General features: G+C 37.0%; 1 protein-coding gene across 9 annotated transcripts in view; it reads left to right on the forward strand.

The window, feature by feature from the left end:
• frmd4a (FERM domain containing 4A) overlaps window positions 1–17,242 on the forward strand; it is a 171,515-nt gene that overhangs the window by 78,198 nt on the left and 76,075 nt on the right. For 2 of the 9 annotated variants that reach the window (XM_034025769.3, XM_034025768.3), the window contains exon 1: window positions 6,729–7,200. The exons of 5 other annotated variants lie outside the window; for them this stretch is intronic. In XM_034025769.3, the coding sequence (XP_033881660.3) occupies window positions 7,042–7,200 (159 nt within the window). In that variant the 5' untranslated portion in view covers window positions 6,729–7,041. Of the gene's footprint in view, window positions 1–6,724; window positions 7,201–17,242 lie in introns of those variants that run through there. 2 more of the 9 variants (XM_034025777.3, XM_034025767.3) reach the window with 2 other exon arrangements.

Consider the following 17,242-nt stretch of genomic DNA (forward strand, 5'->3'; position numbering starts at 1 on the left):
TCATTTATTAGAACAAGATGTATTTAAATAGGAAAGGGAATGCCTCCTGGCAGGATGTTAAATTGGCAGTGTTTTACTTATATTTGTCATTTAATTTTACTGCAACAAATATATCGTGACCAGGTAAACAGTAAAAAGGGATTGCTTTTTAAGTGTCAGCTTTCACACAATTAAGTTTATTATTGTGTATTTTAGACACTACATAATGGAGCTTTCTTTACTGATGAATGTGTGGTATTACCATATATATATATGCATTACATCATTGTACTGTGATTCTGCTGCTGGACCTGTTTCATGAGATAATCTAAATATAAGACGCTTGGTATTTTCTACATGTAACCCGTCAGGCATGACTCTATTGTCACAGTGGTTAAAGAACACCTGACAGGAATACAGTAATGCTTGCTCATAACTTCATGTATTGTAAACTGAGTCTGCCTGAATTCTTTTAATACATAAATTGTTTTAAATGTGACTTTAAATAGCTCCTGACTGTGCCTCATAGAGATTTGTCAGCAGGAAAGCCACAGGCTCTCCTTGAACATGAATGTCAGTTCATCCCTGTAGTCAGCAAAACAAGGTGCACCTCAGTCAATGTGATTATTCCCTTACTTTGACATAACTCCAGATATCCAGCTGTGCAGCTGAGAATAACCAGAACTGAAATGCACACATTTGAAGCATTAACCTTAACAGATTACTGCTGTTCTGTATGTGTCTTTCTGATACAGTTACACATCAATAAATTAATATTGCTGCATCTTGTTTGTCTTTACTTTTAGATCAGGGGGTAAAAAAAAATCCTGTAGCTTTCATGCATATTATGTATTTATTGTTTAATTCATATTCATGTTCAAAAAATTGTAATTAATATTAATGAGCAATCTGACTCGCAAGTTCTGTGGTACACATAACCGTATCAATGCAGAATAATTGCAATGTTTGTTCGTTTTTTTTTGTTTTTTTTTTAATACATCCATCAGTAGGTTTCTGCAATGGTGCCATTCAATACCATACCAGTCTGGGGTATCCCTTATTACACACTCTTCTCTATTAGAATCTTAGCCATGGGGCTATACAGATTGGCTGATCAATTTAACCGAATTTCATGAAACTGGGTTTTCATAAATATTAACAACACAGATTGTAAGTTATCGATACTGAGCAGTGAACACTAACATTATCTGTGATATGAAGCAGTATGAGCTTGTTTTAATAGACAATGCTTTATATGTGCTAATCCCAAACTTATATGCATTCTTCACGCATTGAGTCATTTAAAAAAGTGAAATTAAGTCAAAAAAGCTTTTGCGTCATATCAACTATGAGCATACCATGCCCGAAAGCTTTAGTACTAATTGGTCCTCATTAAATTTAAACTTCACATCACCTCCAATTACAGCATAGGGTAGGATTAAATTAGACCTCACAGATGCTTCAGGCAGATCCCTTAAACGTGGTTCAAAATAATAATTTCCATCTTTATGATACATGAAACAGATTTTTTGTTATGCAGAAAAAAGCACGCTTAGATAATATATGTTTGTGTGATTAGTGTAATATTTAGACACATTTTAGAGTAACACAGTCTGCCTATTTTGCAGTTTTGACAGAGGTTAATGTTCTGCTTGTAATATGTCTTTATCTCCTACTACTGATTTTTGCATTGTTACACAAAACACTACCTGGTTGTGTTCCTACCAGTTGTTACTGTAATGAAGTAAAGTGACTCTCCTCAAAATCACCATTATATAGACCTCTAAGATAGTTGCTAAATCAATAGTTGCTTAATTCTAGTGTGAGACCATTACACCACACTCCACAGCACCTTCTTATGATGTGACACTGTATGTATTTCATCTTTGTCTGCCACTATTTCCCCTGTGGCTTTATATCAGAAACATGTTCCAAGTTACAGGCTGGGGGCAACAAACAGTCTCTCTAATCCCACTGATTAGGAAGACCATGATTTTCACTGTGGCGTGAATTAAGATTCATAATGCTGTCTTGGTTTGTTATACAGAGATAATTTCAATCAGTGTGCTGCAATGATTACCATAATGTAAGCTATCCTTAAAAGCAACAACAAGGAATAGTAAGAAATAGGGGCTGCTTTGTCTTTTTTGACATATAAAATAAATAATAATACAGTAATACAATTCAGGTATATTGTCTTCGATGAACAGCTTTTTCCTTTCTTTCATTTATTTATTATGCATGTATTCATCATCAGGACCTATTGTTGCCCAGAGGCCTATGTGTTGAAAGAAGTGGAGCAACCTGGTTGGAAAGCATTGAAAGTGTCTTACAGATCAAGTCCTCAGTGGCTCTGGATTAGCAGGATCGAAGTATGGTAGAGTACGTCAGACAGTTGAACTGACTCCCATGTGACATCAGAAGGGGGAGTGCTAGTTAGTGATGGCTTCATTTCCCTCCCTTAGCTTATGCTTTATGAGGTTCTGTGCATTCCTAAATGCCTCAATTTCCACAGGGGAAAACCATAATGAAGTGACAGACTTTCTTCACATCCTTATCATAACGACACTCCTTTTGTCAAGATTTCTCTTTTTTCTTTTGTATATGCTGCTCTGGATTGAGCAATATTTTTAATATAGATCAATCTTTTGTTTCATACAGCTTGAGCAATGCTTTTTAATATAGATCAATCTTTTGTTTCATACGACAAAAACAAAATCATTAAAAGCCCCATTAAAGCTGTAGGATTTCCTTTCTAATGCCAGGAAACAATGTTCCCAAATATCACTGAACATTTGAATTCTTTGTCTGCGAAACATAAGAACACTAAATAGTGTGTTTTATTTGCTGGTGTAAGCTTAGGCTTTGGCGCTTTCAAATGTGAACTACAGAGAAATGAGTCATACATTTCTAAATCAGGGTTTAAAAGCTGTATTCATAGATAAAAAAAAATAATAATCTATGTGGGAAATTTAAAAATAGTGCCATTGTTTTTCTATATTTTAATTCGCATTACTCTTAATGTGGACATCTATCTATCTCTCTACCTGTATATTGATAGACAGATATTTAAGACAGCTCTTCTGTGTTTATTTTATTTCTGTGATACCTCAAAAATAAGTCGATGAAATGAAATGACCTTTTGCATGAGTGCAGAGTGTATGGCACTCAATAAATCTATTGTTTGTATGTGGGATAGGCACAGGAGAAAGGCTAGGCAGGTTAGGTGTCCGTCATTCACAGCATACTCTGTGCTTAAGAAATGAATAAAATGAAGCATCTTGACCTCAGTCATGTTAGTAGAATTTGAAGAAGTTTGGCACAGGAAACATCCCCCTTATCGTGAGAAAAAATGTTTACAATACAATCTTTTGTCTAATGAATTGCCAAAAGTTACAAAAATCCTGTTGCTCTCATCAGTGTGTGTATATATATATATATATATATATATAGGGCAGCTGGCTCTTTGAGCTAAAATATATATATATATATATATAATTATTTCCCAAGCTCTGGATAATTGAAACCGTGCACAGTAACCACTGATACCATCTCAAGGCTTCTTGTTCACACATTGGATGCATGTCATTTTAAACATTTATTATTTTAGTTTATAGGAGTCTTAGGGTTTATTACATGTACTTAACATTTGAATTGTATATGTTTTAATGGTTTAACAACTTCCCTTAGCAACTGCACATACAGTAAATACAAAGTAAATTAAATTAAAATGCGATTGCAGAACATTTCGGTAACACTTTATTATGCTTGGTATAAATAAGTAATAAATTACAAATAGATATGCATGTGGGAAATCTAACCATATGAATATGGCAATATAACAATATATTATTATAAAACTTACATAGCTGTCTTTTTGTCTCTCATATTTGCTGAATGTTTCTTATTGAATGTTTTCTTTTTTGACCTAAAATCATCTACAAGTGCTTACCAAAAATGTGTGAATTGCTGAAGTAAAAGACTAAAGCTTGATAATCATACTATTTCACTGACCTACAATTACTTGAAATTCTTATTAATTAATTGTAACAATTATTTTAAGCTCTTTTAAGGGTTTTTCTTTTCGTAGAGTGTTGCTGTTTAATTTTGTACTGTACATGCAGACAGACATCAAGGACTGTCTTTGCTGTCTGCTTTGCAGAGTGGTATTAACTGCAGGTTGTATTTATAGGCTGTCAGGTGTAATTTATGGTGACAGAACCTCTCAAGTTATTCTTTGCCCCTTGAAGGCAGAGCCTTGTCTCTTATCAGACGACATGATTTAGTTTAGGGAATTGAATCCTTCTCATGGATTTAGACCCCTGGACAACTGGGGTGAAAAATCATTACCCAGTGATGCAAGAGGATCAGCTCTCTACTGAAACAGATGTGTCACAATAAAGCATTCTCTAGTCACCAGTGCCATTCTGCAGTGGAAAGTCTGTACCACCAAATGACGATGGTTTTATTGTCTGCCTATGTTAATTCATTGTCTTAGTCATCGCCTGCCAATTAAATAGCATGTTTTATGAATGTTTTTGAAGAACGACTGAAATACAGCACAGGCACAAAAAGCCAAAGTTGTATTAAAGAATAAATAAATAAATAAATAAATAAGTTAGAATTTAGAAAGCCATACAAACCTGAGCAGTATATGTTTTATAGCAAAAGCTTTTTACTTCAAAATGTAAATTAGGTTAAAAAAAAAAAAAAAAGGATTAATGAGTTTGAAGTAATTTAATGGGATATGTTTTCTCTGGGAATAGTTATAATAAAAATATTCACTAGTCTTCTGTGCTGGAAAACCTTATCCTGAGGTCAGTTTGTTCTGTGAACTTTCCCAGGGTTCCAGGGGACCTTATGCATACAGTATAACATCTAGGGATCTTAATGCCATATTAGTGGCTTACTCCTCATACATTTTTTACATAGTTTATCCTTTAAAGGAGTACATCTAAAAATAAACTTTTAACCCGTCCCCTCATTAAAGTCTAAAAACTATTACTACAAATCCTGTCAGAAATTCTGTCAATGGTGTTATCCTGGTTAGAGCTGCTTAGCCTAGGGGTTAGCAGATCTGGGTATTATTTTACAATGCTGGTTTGCTGAAAAGTGAAATATATTGTAACTGTTTATCGGTTCTAATCTAAGAAACCAGCACGGAAAATGTGTTTTCAAATTCTCAACCGTTGATGGCCACCAGCAAATAACAGATACTGGATTTTTTTTTCTTCTTTACCTGGTCTGTGTGGAGTTATGAGTAAGTAATTATTGCAGGAGAATGAGTAACCAATGGCTGCCAGAATTTCTAAAAGGTCTATGTTGGCTCCCGAGTGGCACATCCACCCGGAGTGCAGGATGCACCCTATAGCTTGGAGATTGCCGGTTCAAATTCAAGCTATGCCTCTGCCGACCGTGGACAGGAGTTCCCAGGGGGCGTCACACAATTGGCAGGGTAGGGTAGGGGTTAGGTCGGCTGGGGAGTCCTTGGCTCACCGCACACCAGCGACCCCTGTGGCTGGCCTGTATGCAATTCGGAATTGCGTGGTCCTCCAATGCTCTAAGCTGGATATGGCTGCACACCGGGCTTGCAGAGTGAAAAAAAGCAGACGGCTGATGGCACTTGTTTCAGAGGATAATAATAATTGGACATTCCAAAATTGGGAGAAAAATTGGAAAATGAATACAAATAATTGTTCACAAAATTTTTTTAAAATAAATAAAAGGTCTATGTGCAAGTCCTAGATATGACTTATTCATCAATGAATGTTCTAAAGTACATTGAGTTTATCGATGTGTTCTTTGCAACTGCAGTTAGTGTAGATGCACAAGTCACAGATACAAGACCAGTCTAGCCATGGGCTTGTTCCATTGACAGACGCTCCAGAATGCTGTGCCTGGCTGAAATAAAAAAACAAAACAAAACACTGAGAGAGACTAAGAATATTTACCCCTGATGAACATCATAACATATGCTAATAGATGCAATTAAGATTTAACTACTGTTATTTTCCAGCAGAGTTACCCATTATGTAGCTTGCAATTTTCTCAAGGGAACAGCAGGAAAGGAATAATTAAGGAGAAATACAGAAAACTGTACTTACCAAGAGAGGAAAATAGAGGAGTTGGACACTGATAGGCGGCTAAACTAGAATGAAATACTTATTATGCTTTTGTTCTAAATTTAAAGACTGTAGATAAATACCAGTATTAATAAGTTAATGCAAAACTGCTGACATAGTCTTTCCAGATTCATTATATATAGTAGCTATTTGTCTTGTAAATGTGAATATGCTAGTCACTCAGGCATCTGTTAAAGAATGTAATGGTGCCTGCAGTTTCTGTGGCTTAAATCTGAGATATTTCCAGCTGTTAAATCAGAAGAATGTGAACATGCACATTAGCTGCACTGAAGACTGAAGACCATTGAAAGACAGTTTATGATACTGCTGTTGTAAAGAACAGCTGTTAATTTTTTGTGGGCTGGAAAGGGTTAAGCAGCATAACAGAATGTCCTGGGAATGTTGGCACTGAGGCAACAGTCTTTTTAGTACTCTGGATGGGATCCCAGTAGTCTAAAGAAAGTTGTTAACCTTCCCAAGATGCTAAGTTTGTTCCCTGGTTGCTTTTTGGAAAGCCTAGAAGGGAGATACTGTATCAAGTAGCTGGAGACGTGTGCATAAAGACATCTGATTATCTTAAGCAAGGAACAGATGCCTCGCCTTCTCCCCATAGGGCTTCACTTTCACTTGGAGCACTCGAGTTATCTCAGCGGAGTCATCTTTTCTGGAACAAAAAATACAAAAAAGAAAAAAAGTTTGACTCTGCCGACTCTATTCTTTGGGGTTTTGTCATTATTAATTTGCTTTCATGTTGTTTGAGAAGAAAACACAGGAGGCACTTGCTCACTGCGTGGGACAGAAAGGTTACACACGGTTTCTGTAAAGTTACCCCTTGTTACTTTTTGAGCTTTGTATTAATGGCTGGAGTATTCCAGGTGTGAGTGCACTCTACCTGTCTGTTTAACCTGGCTGCCACTGATCCCTTCAATATCAAGTTGCAATGGATGCCATCTTGATTGGCTTTGAGGATATCTTTTATAACAGGGATGGCCTGCTATGGAACTTGACTTCCAGGGTGCTCAGAAGCTGGCGGATTATGAACCTGCGAGCGGTGCAGATGATGTTGAGGCCAAGGTGCATTTCAAGAGCGGTGTACCAGGTGGGGAAAGAACTGGGTCCACTTTTTAGGCACATTTTGATACAATTATGCATATTTTCTGTAGGTTCTTGCACATGCTGGTTGTACTGTATATGAGTCACAGGAAGGTGAGCCATTTCCCACTGTTTTGCAAAGTACTGTGGGTCTCTGGTTGAGCTGATTTTAAAACTGGCATATTACATTTGAAATATCCTGTCTTAACTCTAACCAGCAGATCTGTGTGGTCTTCTCCTTACTGAATATATTGCCTGGGTGTTAAAGACAAAATACATCATTTAACTGTTTTAAGCTATTAAAGTACAGCACTTAATTATGACTTTTTGTTATAATTGCTGGGTTGGAATTGTGCATTGCAATAGTCTGCATTATTTTTCCAGTGAGACTGTAACCATGGCTACTTTTATACAGCAATGAGTTATTCCACATGTGGTGGAGGTCCAGGTAAACTAGATGCCTCCTGTTAGCATAGCGCTACTATGATAAGAGGGTATGTCTTCTTTGTTTTAAGGTACTGTTTTTTAATAGAAAGTGCCACTTTCACTCTGAGTTCGACTTCACCTGAATGAGTAATTCAGCTCAGCGACAGACTGCTGTCAGTATGCTGTCGATGTACCTTTTGGGTTGTTTGTTATTCCAAGCTGTACCGCGTTGTTAGTTATCACAGTGAGGGATTCCAACTGTCATATACTCACAGATAGTGTTTACATTTTTCAGTATAAAAATCGCACATAGTTTTGTGAAAGCACATTTCAGAAGTAAAGTTGTGTGTTTCTATTCAGTATTAGTATTACATTGATTAGATCGAAGACAGTCCCAGTTTAATAGTAGAACCCCCTATTTGGTTAACTAATTTGTTTAATGCAGTGCCTTGAATGTCTGACTTCTTTCTAAAAGAAAAGTGCATTTAAAAATAAAGAGCTACCCTCTCCCGGCTATCTTTTTTTACACATATACATTTACAGAAGATCTTAGTTTTTAGGAGGGTAGCAGCAGGTAGAAGACAGTTTTATTGACTTGTTAATTTGCCAAGATTAAGTCTCTTCATTATCTTCTGATCGGCTATCTTCATCTAGTAACATGACTATGTGAGCTTCATGTTAAGTAATAAGACCTACTTGTGGTTTCAGTGAACATGGTGGAGTCAGGTTTGTGAGAGATGTCAGACAGTGGCTCACTTGTATTCATTGAGTATTCTGGTCATATTCCATGTTTCTGTCTACCATACAGTAAATGGTCATTAACCAGAGTGTGGGAAAATGTCTTCTGTGTGTTTTGCTTACACAGAAATACTGTAACATCAAAATAAATGCCTGTTTTTTAGGACTTGGGTTATTATAGATGGATTTGTATATCAAAGTAACATGGAAGACGCTGTTTGAGATGGTAGAGATTTAAAACCCATGATTGCTCTTTGAAAAATGTAAGCAGTTTACGTAAACCGTAAACTATTAGAGACCATAAATACTGAGGTATCAAGTGGTTTTATAATAATAACAGTAATTACCATATGAAACTGCATATGCTGTAAAGCTGAAATGAAAATCATATTTTAAAACCTATACACCCTTATTAATCTCACCAGATGTTATTTATGCATTGGAAGTCTCCTTGAATGTTTAAGTATTTTACTGTAGGGTGTGTACTGACAAAAAGAGGAAACACAAAATCCCAAGTGTGGGTTGAGGAGCAAATCAAGTAAAGGTTCACTGCCTTTTCCTCCAAGACCAGGAGAATCCCAGGGTAGAAGAGAGTTCAGTCATGCCATGTCCTCTATTAGGCTCTCTTGCAACGTCCAGAGCTCTGTTATTCTGGCACAGACCTTGTGGTTCACAGTCATTGTGGCCTTGGCTTAAAGTACGTGTTGTCTGGTATTAAACACTTGTTTGTGCTCTAGCCCATGGGACATGCTTCCCATTCTCATAGGCTTTTTCTTAAAAAAAAAAAAAAAGAAAGAAAGACCTATGACAATCCCTTTGTTTCACAAAGATTTGGATACTGTATTTAATTTCTGGTGTTATAATCGCTCTTACAAATCAAGCCAACCATACTTGCTTATAAATTCTAATAATTTGTCAGAATCACCAACAACTCAGGCATTTCACATGTAGAAAATTTGCAGTTTAAAATAGACTTTACAATACCAGATAAATTCCATCTTAAAACTTTTAAGAGTAAATCATATCTAGTTTATTCGTCAGTGTCACATAAAAAGTCAGCATACCTTCTTGTGGAGGCATTTGCTAGTACTGAAGGAGCGGGATTTTACATGCATTTATTGTAGTTTGTTCCAAGTTTGGTATGAGGGAACTTGAAGCTTCATAGCTATTTTTTTTCTCATTGCAGAGCCAAATAATGTTTATTTTAAAATACATTCCCACTAAGTTGATCATTATTCCCTTACTGGGAATTCACTGTTCGAGAGCTTGTGTGTATATCTTGTGTAGGAGAGGCTTTGGGAGAGGGACATGGGCCACTATGAATAATAATAATACCAAAATGACTTTTTGTGAGAGGTTATATGAGAAAACAATTTTATACTGTGCAATATGCCCCCTTCCCCCAAGGATTGAATTCAAGATGAACATTACTATAATGCAGCTTTCACATACACCACACTGTCCAGAAGTAAATCAACAATTTACAGGCTTAGTGTGCAAAGTACAAGAAGAAATGCACTGGTTTGTTAAATGAATATTCATTTCACGTTAAATTTAAATAAAAAAAGGTATTTGGTATGAAATGATCTTAATGTAGTTAATTATAGGTTATTTTTGTTTTAATGGTGGGTTATATATAAAAATTCATCAGTTAATAAGTAATTACTGAATTTTGTGTGAAGATTTCTGTTTAAATACAGGGTTGCTGTTATATTTGTAAACCTAGTGTTTGTTCCAAGTTACTCGTAGCCACATGCTTACAGTAGTTATTTTGCATTAAGTTTGTGCAGACTCTTGTTCAACACAGCGTGTCATGTTTCCCAGAAAGAGGTTTCACATTGGTTCTATTTTTAGATTATTTTTTTTCCCAGAACAGCATATACTTGAGCGTTTCTTATGACAAAAGTACCAAATTTAGATTTCTCTTTTTTGTTTACCTATACCCTCGGCATGTTTCTGTTATGAGGGTATATAACTGAACTGAAGGCAATTACAGAAAACAATATGTGATTGTGGTTTCATTAGTTGCCCAAGATTTCTCACTTGATTAATTACTGTTTACTTTGGCCTGTTGGAAGGCAGTTTGAATGTTTTGGCACTTTGCACTTCATTCTATCAAAATGTTTCTGTGAAAACTGTGAGTATTTGAAAAGTAATGGGTCATTTACATCTTACCCGAAGGATGTTTTTGGTCTTAATTTATATTTTGGGAGCATAACAATTGTTAATGATGGGAAAATACATACCCAGTCTAGCCTATGTTGCTGTATGCTTGCCAAGAGACAGAAAGGTTAAAGGCTTAATTTATATAACAAATGGACCTTTTTTTATTTAGATAAATCCTTATGGAGACATATATTGTTTGTGTTGGGGAATGTCATAATATATTTAAAGACTGACAGTGTTTACGCTGTACTAAAATAATTATATATATATATATATATATATATATATATATATATATATATATATATATATATATATATTCAGGGCAGGCGTTCTTACTGTACTGTATTCTAAATGAGAAAAAAAGAAATACAATCTTTTTTATTTTTTTGCATTTTAAACTTGCACAATGATTTATTTAACCGTGCATGGCCCAAGTATCTGTAAATACACATAAATGAAGTAGTTACTGGGACTAGAAGCCATGTGACTGTGGTTTGATCTCATTGATTTACTATTCACTCATATATCTTAGTTCTGGTTAGCTGTAAAATAGGCTAAACTGGATCTACATAATCAACATAAACAAAACTTGACAATCCACTAACAGTGTGCTGGATTTTTAAGTTAAATAATGATAAAAAGAAATAATAATAATAATAATAAATAAAAAAATGAACTTGAGGAGAATGTAACCCAACAGCCATCAGCTGGGTGAAAGCTGTAGTTGAGAGATATGAAGTGTGACAAAACCCCCCCCCCCCCCCCCAGCCGACATGCTTGTCCGTGAATAAGAGCTACCCTATGGGATGTAATGTCATACGAGACTCTAACCTTCCCCTGGACAGCATACTGATGACGTCAAGAGGAAGTCACTGAGCCTCTCTGTTAATCATTCCAGATGGATACCTGGGCAACCTTTAAAGCAATAAATAAATAAATAAATACATAAATAAATAAATAAAACAGCTTGCCTCTGATTATACAATTCCATATTATTATTTTAAATAATTTATACTGTATTTATTAATTTCAGCATCTATTTTTATTTTCATTTGTCTCTGTGGCTTACTCACTACAGCAGCAGCATTCTTTTGTATACTGTAATTTGTTTAGCATTAAGCAAAGTCTGACAGATGTTATTACTTATAAATTATGTATTGCACCCTATACAGTAGTTTTTCAGTGCAATTCAGTCAAGATTTAAGACAAGATTGCTTTCTTAAACGTCTTCTGCTTGTTGCCAATGTTATTGATTATTGCTGTCAATACCTTTGTGTGATTCCTGTACCCCCTCTTTGTTTATGCTGTATAAAAAAAGTGAGCAAAGATGATTGCAAAGATGATTGTGACAAGCTTAAAATCTTCAATAATAATAATAATAATAATAATACTTTTATCTTAAGTTATAAGCAAGTGATTTAAATGGTGCAGTAGACATGCATAGACTGTAGCTGTGTATAAGAGATATATATACTGTATATGAAAATAATGTGAGAAAGAAATATCAATTGTTTGTAGCCAGTAATGCATGAGCAAAAATAAATAACATGAAGGAGAGCAGAATGAATGCAGGGCGACTCAGGAAATAGAAACTATGCCTGGCAAATGCAGAGCCAGATTGAATTATTCGAATGGGGGAAGCGCCTTTCAACTCAGTGTTCCCTTCAGGCATGCAGAGTGAAATGAATCCAGCTCAGTTAAGCACTGGACCTGTAACAAAAATGTGTTGCTCAAAGAAAATGTCATTGCTCCATATGTCTTATATTGAAAATATATTAAATGTTGATTGTTTTGTTCGTTTTTTTAGAAAATAGAATAGATTTAAATCACTGTATATGTATGTTTTTCTTGCAATTTATGTAGGGCATTTGGATTAGATAAATGCTAGCTATACTGAAATGTCACCGGAAGTAAAGGTCAATAAAAAAAGAGTTAAAGAAGAGTTATAGAATAAAGATTTAAGCCCTGGAGTTAGCCTTCACTATACAAAAGAAAGCCATTTAGCTTGGCATTTGACAGTTCACTTTGGATATATGCATCTCCCAGAAAACGAAGGTCTATACAGAAACCATTCTTCAATTGCCCTGAAGCAAAGAAAGCTGCCTAAAACCCATCTACTCAAAATCACGGATGAAGACAGACCTTTCCATTCACCATGCTACACATTTTATCTAAAATGAAACCTGAAGATATATTTTTTTATATCTGTTTGTAATTTTTTTTTTTTTAAGCCAGAAGAAACAGTTGGCATCAAAAATAATAATTTTGCTCATCCTTTGGGGAGAAATCAGTCATATGGTACATGTATTATTTTGGAACTGCTCATTCTAAATGTGTTTTTTGGCAATTACAGGTTCCTTTCTTTATCATAATGTGTTCCTTGAAAAATCATGGGTGGCTAACTTGTATGGCACAACTAATGTCATCCATTTTTCTTGTTCTTCATATGACAGCCATTACATGGTTAAGTTTTTTACTCAGAAAATATCAATTTAATTTCCTTTGAATGGCATTCCTGGTCTTACAGTGTCTTAGTTTGGAGCTGTCTGTTTTAATTATAGTGTCTGGGCACTGTTACAACTTCATGCCCCTGCTCACTGTAGGCTAATGGACTAATAATATATATATATATATATATATATATATATATATATATATATATATATATATATATATATATATATAGAGTATCACAGCCTCCTGATTCGTTTGCCCCTTTAAAATCAGCAGACCCGGACAAAGAACAGTATGTTTTTTAAAGCACATTTACAGAAATAAAAATAAACAAACAAAAACTCCCACATGGAGTGCTAAACTAAACTTTTCTTTTAATCCCTAAACTATAAACTGGACGGCTAAGCCATTTACCAGTTGCAAAAACACTATTACACAGACTATCACACATATTTACCTTCAACAAACCTGTTTAAATACTTGCCTAATCACAGGCTGGTGTCCCTCATTAAAATTAGAGCTAGGAGAACCTCGTCCTGGCTCCCTCCTATGGCATTCTGGGGAATGTAGTCCTGCAGCACCCTCCTGGACTACATCTTTTCTCCTCCGCCCCTTCTCTGTCACACAATATATATATAAAATCATGAATTTGAATGTAAACAATAACAAGTAGTTGTCATGCCGTCAAAAACCTATAAATACCTCCAATGTTTGGATTCAAACACAGGCTCCCTTGAGAAAGATATGTACAACATATCGAAACGTTAGGGCAGCTGGCTCTTTGAGCTAAAATATATATATATATATATATATATATATATATATATATATATATATATATATATATATATATATATACACACACACACACATACACACGTCTGTTTCTGCTCAAAAGAGCCAACTTTCTGTATGTTTAACATACTGTGACCGGGTCTTACGTCACTTGCGTGGATAGCCGCTGTGTTTAGCAAAACAGAGAGACAACTGGGGGTGGATTTGAAACCCCGGCACAGGCGCGCAGGATTTATTAATGGAAACAGAAATGAAAGTAAAGGTGGTCATGTGTTACCAGCCATGGTAACGCACAGAGGACACATACAGCAAGCTGTACAAAAGGCAAAATAAAACACAGTACAAAAACTACAAATAAAAGGTGCCCCAGAGGGCGAGTGCTAGCCTTATAAATGAGGCGTCCCGCTCCAGGAACCGGCTACACTACGTAACCCTTGCTATACATCACATGGGATCACTATCCCCTAACTAACCTACTCATGAGCCGGTATTCATACAACGACTCGTGCTGCTTCATACGGCCTTGGCTGGGCATTGCCTTCACAAGCACCGCTTGCAGTCTCAGGGTTGCGTAGCTGTCGTTCCTGCAGCGCGGACTCTCTCCTCCCGAGTATACGCCGCTCCCCTCTGGCATGGCGTTGCAGTCGCCTCGAACCATCTCCCGCGGATGCTTTTGAACTGACGGACACTCGATCAAGACCCACCCACCTGCTGATTGAGGTCCAGCACAGCCAATCACTTACTGCCCTTCCCCTCAACCAAGCCTAGCAGGCAGCAAGTCTCAATCGAGCGCCCGTCTGTAAAACAATAATTCAATTAAACAAATCAACTCCAAAACGACATACAATAAACCCATTTCCCCATACAAATGATATCAACACTAAATACACACGTGCAGGGCAATCGCCCTGCTACATACCTCCCTCCTTAGGATGAACCCTAAGGGTTCATCCAAAAACACCATTTAATATATAACTACTACCACATTACAATTTACACTAACAGACATCTTAAACCTACAAAACACCTAGTCTAAAAAACAAAACAAAAATTACTCTTTATATCTACTCCCCATCCCCCCCAATTTTTTTTTTATTTTTTTATACTATTCTAACACATATGGGCGTGTGGGAGGGAACATTAGAGCCCAGCCAGCCTCAACCAGCCACCAGACAGCTAACTGGCTCCAATGTTAAATCACCACAATTATAACTACACTTTATCTTTCACTATTATTTACCATCATTAATCATTTATCAATATTCCTATCACCATAAGTATCACAATAAATTTAACCATAATCCTTATCACTATCACCTTCACCATACACATCACCAGTTCACTCTTATCATTATAATTTATCATCATTATTATCACTATTTAACTATTATCATTTAACCTTAATTTATCATTCCTATAATTACTAATTATCACTACACTAATCATTTCACATTACCAATAACTATCATTCATATCATAAATCATTTACCAATAATTAATTTACAACTTATCACCACACTTATTCTCACCCCTGGGCTTCTATGAGGGGGCGCCCATTCAACCCTGCTTACCCCCTAAACCCAGTGTCCCTTCACGGGGCTCCTCTCCGGAGGATTGCCCCGCCTCCTTCTGAGACGATCTCCCACGAACGACAGGTCCTCCTTCGCTGACGCTCGGCAGGCAGTTCCTCCCGCTGGCTTCCCAGGCAGGCAGTCTCTCCAGCTCCTCCCTTGCCAGCTTCCAGGACCAGAACTCCTCCTGCAGCTCTCGGGGACGGACCTCCCTCAGCCTCACTGACGTTCGGGATCTCGCGGCTCCATCCATCTTCAGCAGCCCCTCAGGGTTACCTGCGGTCTGCCCTTGTCCCCCCAAAAAAATTTCAGAGGTTTGCTCCTCCATGTCTCTCTGTAGCGATCTAGCCTTGCTTCGGCAGGATGCAGCGGAATCCCCTTCCGACACCATATGTGACCGGGTCTTACGTCACTTGCGTGGATAGCCGCTGTGTTTAGCAAAACAGAGAGACAACTGGGGGTGGATTTGAAACGCCGGCACAGGCGCGCAGGATTTATTAATGGAAACAGAAATGAAAGTAAAGGTGGTCATGTGACGTTACCAGCCATGGTAATGCACAGAGGACACATACAGCAAGCTGTACAAAAAGCAAAATAAAACACAGTACAAAAACTACAAATAAAAGGTGCCCCAGAGGGCGAGTGCTAGCCTTATAAATGAGGCGTCCCGCTCCAGGAACCGGCTACACTACGTAACCCTCGCTATACATCACATGGGATCACTATCCCCTAACTAACCTACTCATGAGCCGGTATTCATACAACGACTCCTGCTGCTTCTTACGGCCTTGGCTGGGCATTGCCTTCACAAGCACCGCTTGCGTAGCTGTCGTTCCTGCAGCGCGGACTCTCTCCTCCTGAGTATACGCCGCTCCCCTCTGGCATGGCGTTGCAGTCGCCTCGAACCATCTCCCGCGGATGCTTTTGAACTGACGGACACTCAATCAAGACCCACCCACCTGCTGATTGAGGTCCAGCACAGCCAATCACTTACTGCCCTTCCCCCTCAACCAAGCCTAGCAGGCAGCAAGTCTCAATCGAGCGCCCGTTTGTAAAACAATAATTCAATTAAACAAATCAACTCCAAAACAACATACAATAAACCCATTTCCCCATACAAATGATATCAACACTAAATACACACGTGCAGGGCAATCGCCCTGCTACATACCTTTTGTCAAGGGAAAGTGTGTTTGAAAACAAACGGTGGAGGTACTTATACTACATAGTCATTTGGTACATAGTTAACGATGTAACAATCTACTGTTATATATCCTATATATCCTGTACTTGGGTCCCTAGAGATTTGACAAGGCAGGTTTACAAAGAGCTTTAAAGCACCACAGGGAGCTCCATTAGAGACAACATGTGCCAATGTTTCCAGCTGACATATCATAAAGCATATATACAACAGGAAAATGCTGTTAAGCTGGACTGGCATAGTAGACAGTACTGGTAAACAAAAACAGTACAATTCAGACATGCTGTACACTGTGGTAAATTACAGGTAATGGCATTGTTCTATTGTAATTTCTTTAGAACTGTGCAAAAACTTCAACAGGGGCACACTCCATTTATACTGTTCTGTCATCATTCACAGTGCATTAATAGAGAGGGTAGTAAAGATCTAAATGTTTTTACATGGAAGTTTACAGACTTGTGAAACTGTTATAGTATGAATTCCCTGACCCAGGGAATGACTTGTATTGTAACACTTGAATGTATTTGTATTTGCTTGCGATTGTAAGTCGCCCTGGATAAGGGCGTCTGCTAAGAAATAAATAATAATAATAATAATAATAATAATTATTCATTATATTGCTTCCTACAGTGTTTAAAAATCTAAAGGATTGTGTCTACTACAAAAATTAACATAAACATTCGATTGGGATTTAA

The sequence above is a fragment of the Acipenser ruthenus genome, chromosome 7 (assembly GCF_902713425.1).
Source record: "Acipenser ruthenus chromosome 7, fAciRut3.2 maternal haplotype, whole genome shotgun sequence".
In the NCBI taxonomy this organism is placed as follows: domain Eukaryota; kingdom Metazoa; phylum Chordata; class Actinopteri; order Acipenseriformes; family Acipenseridae; genus Acipenser; species Acipenser ruthenus.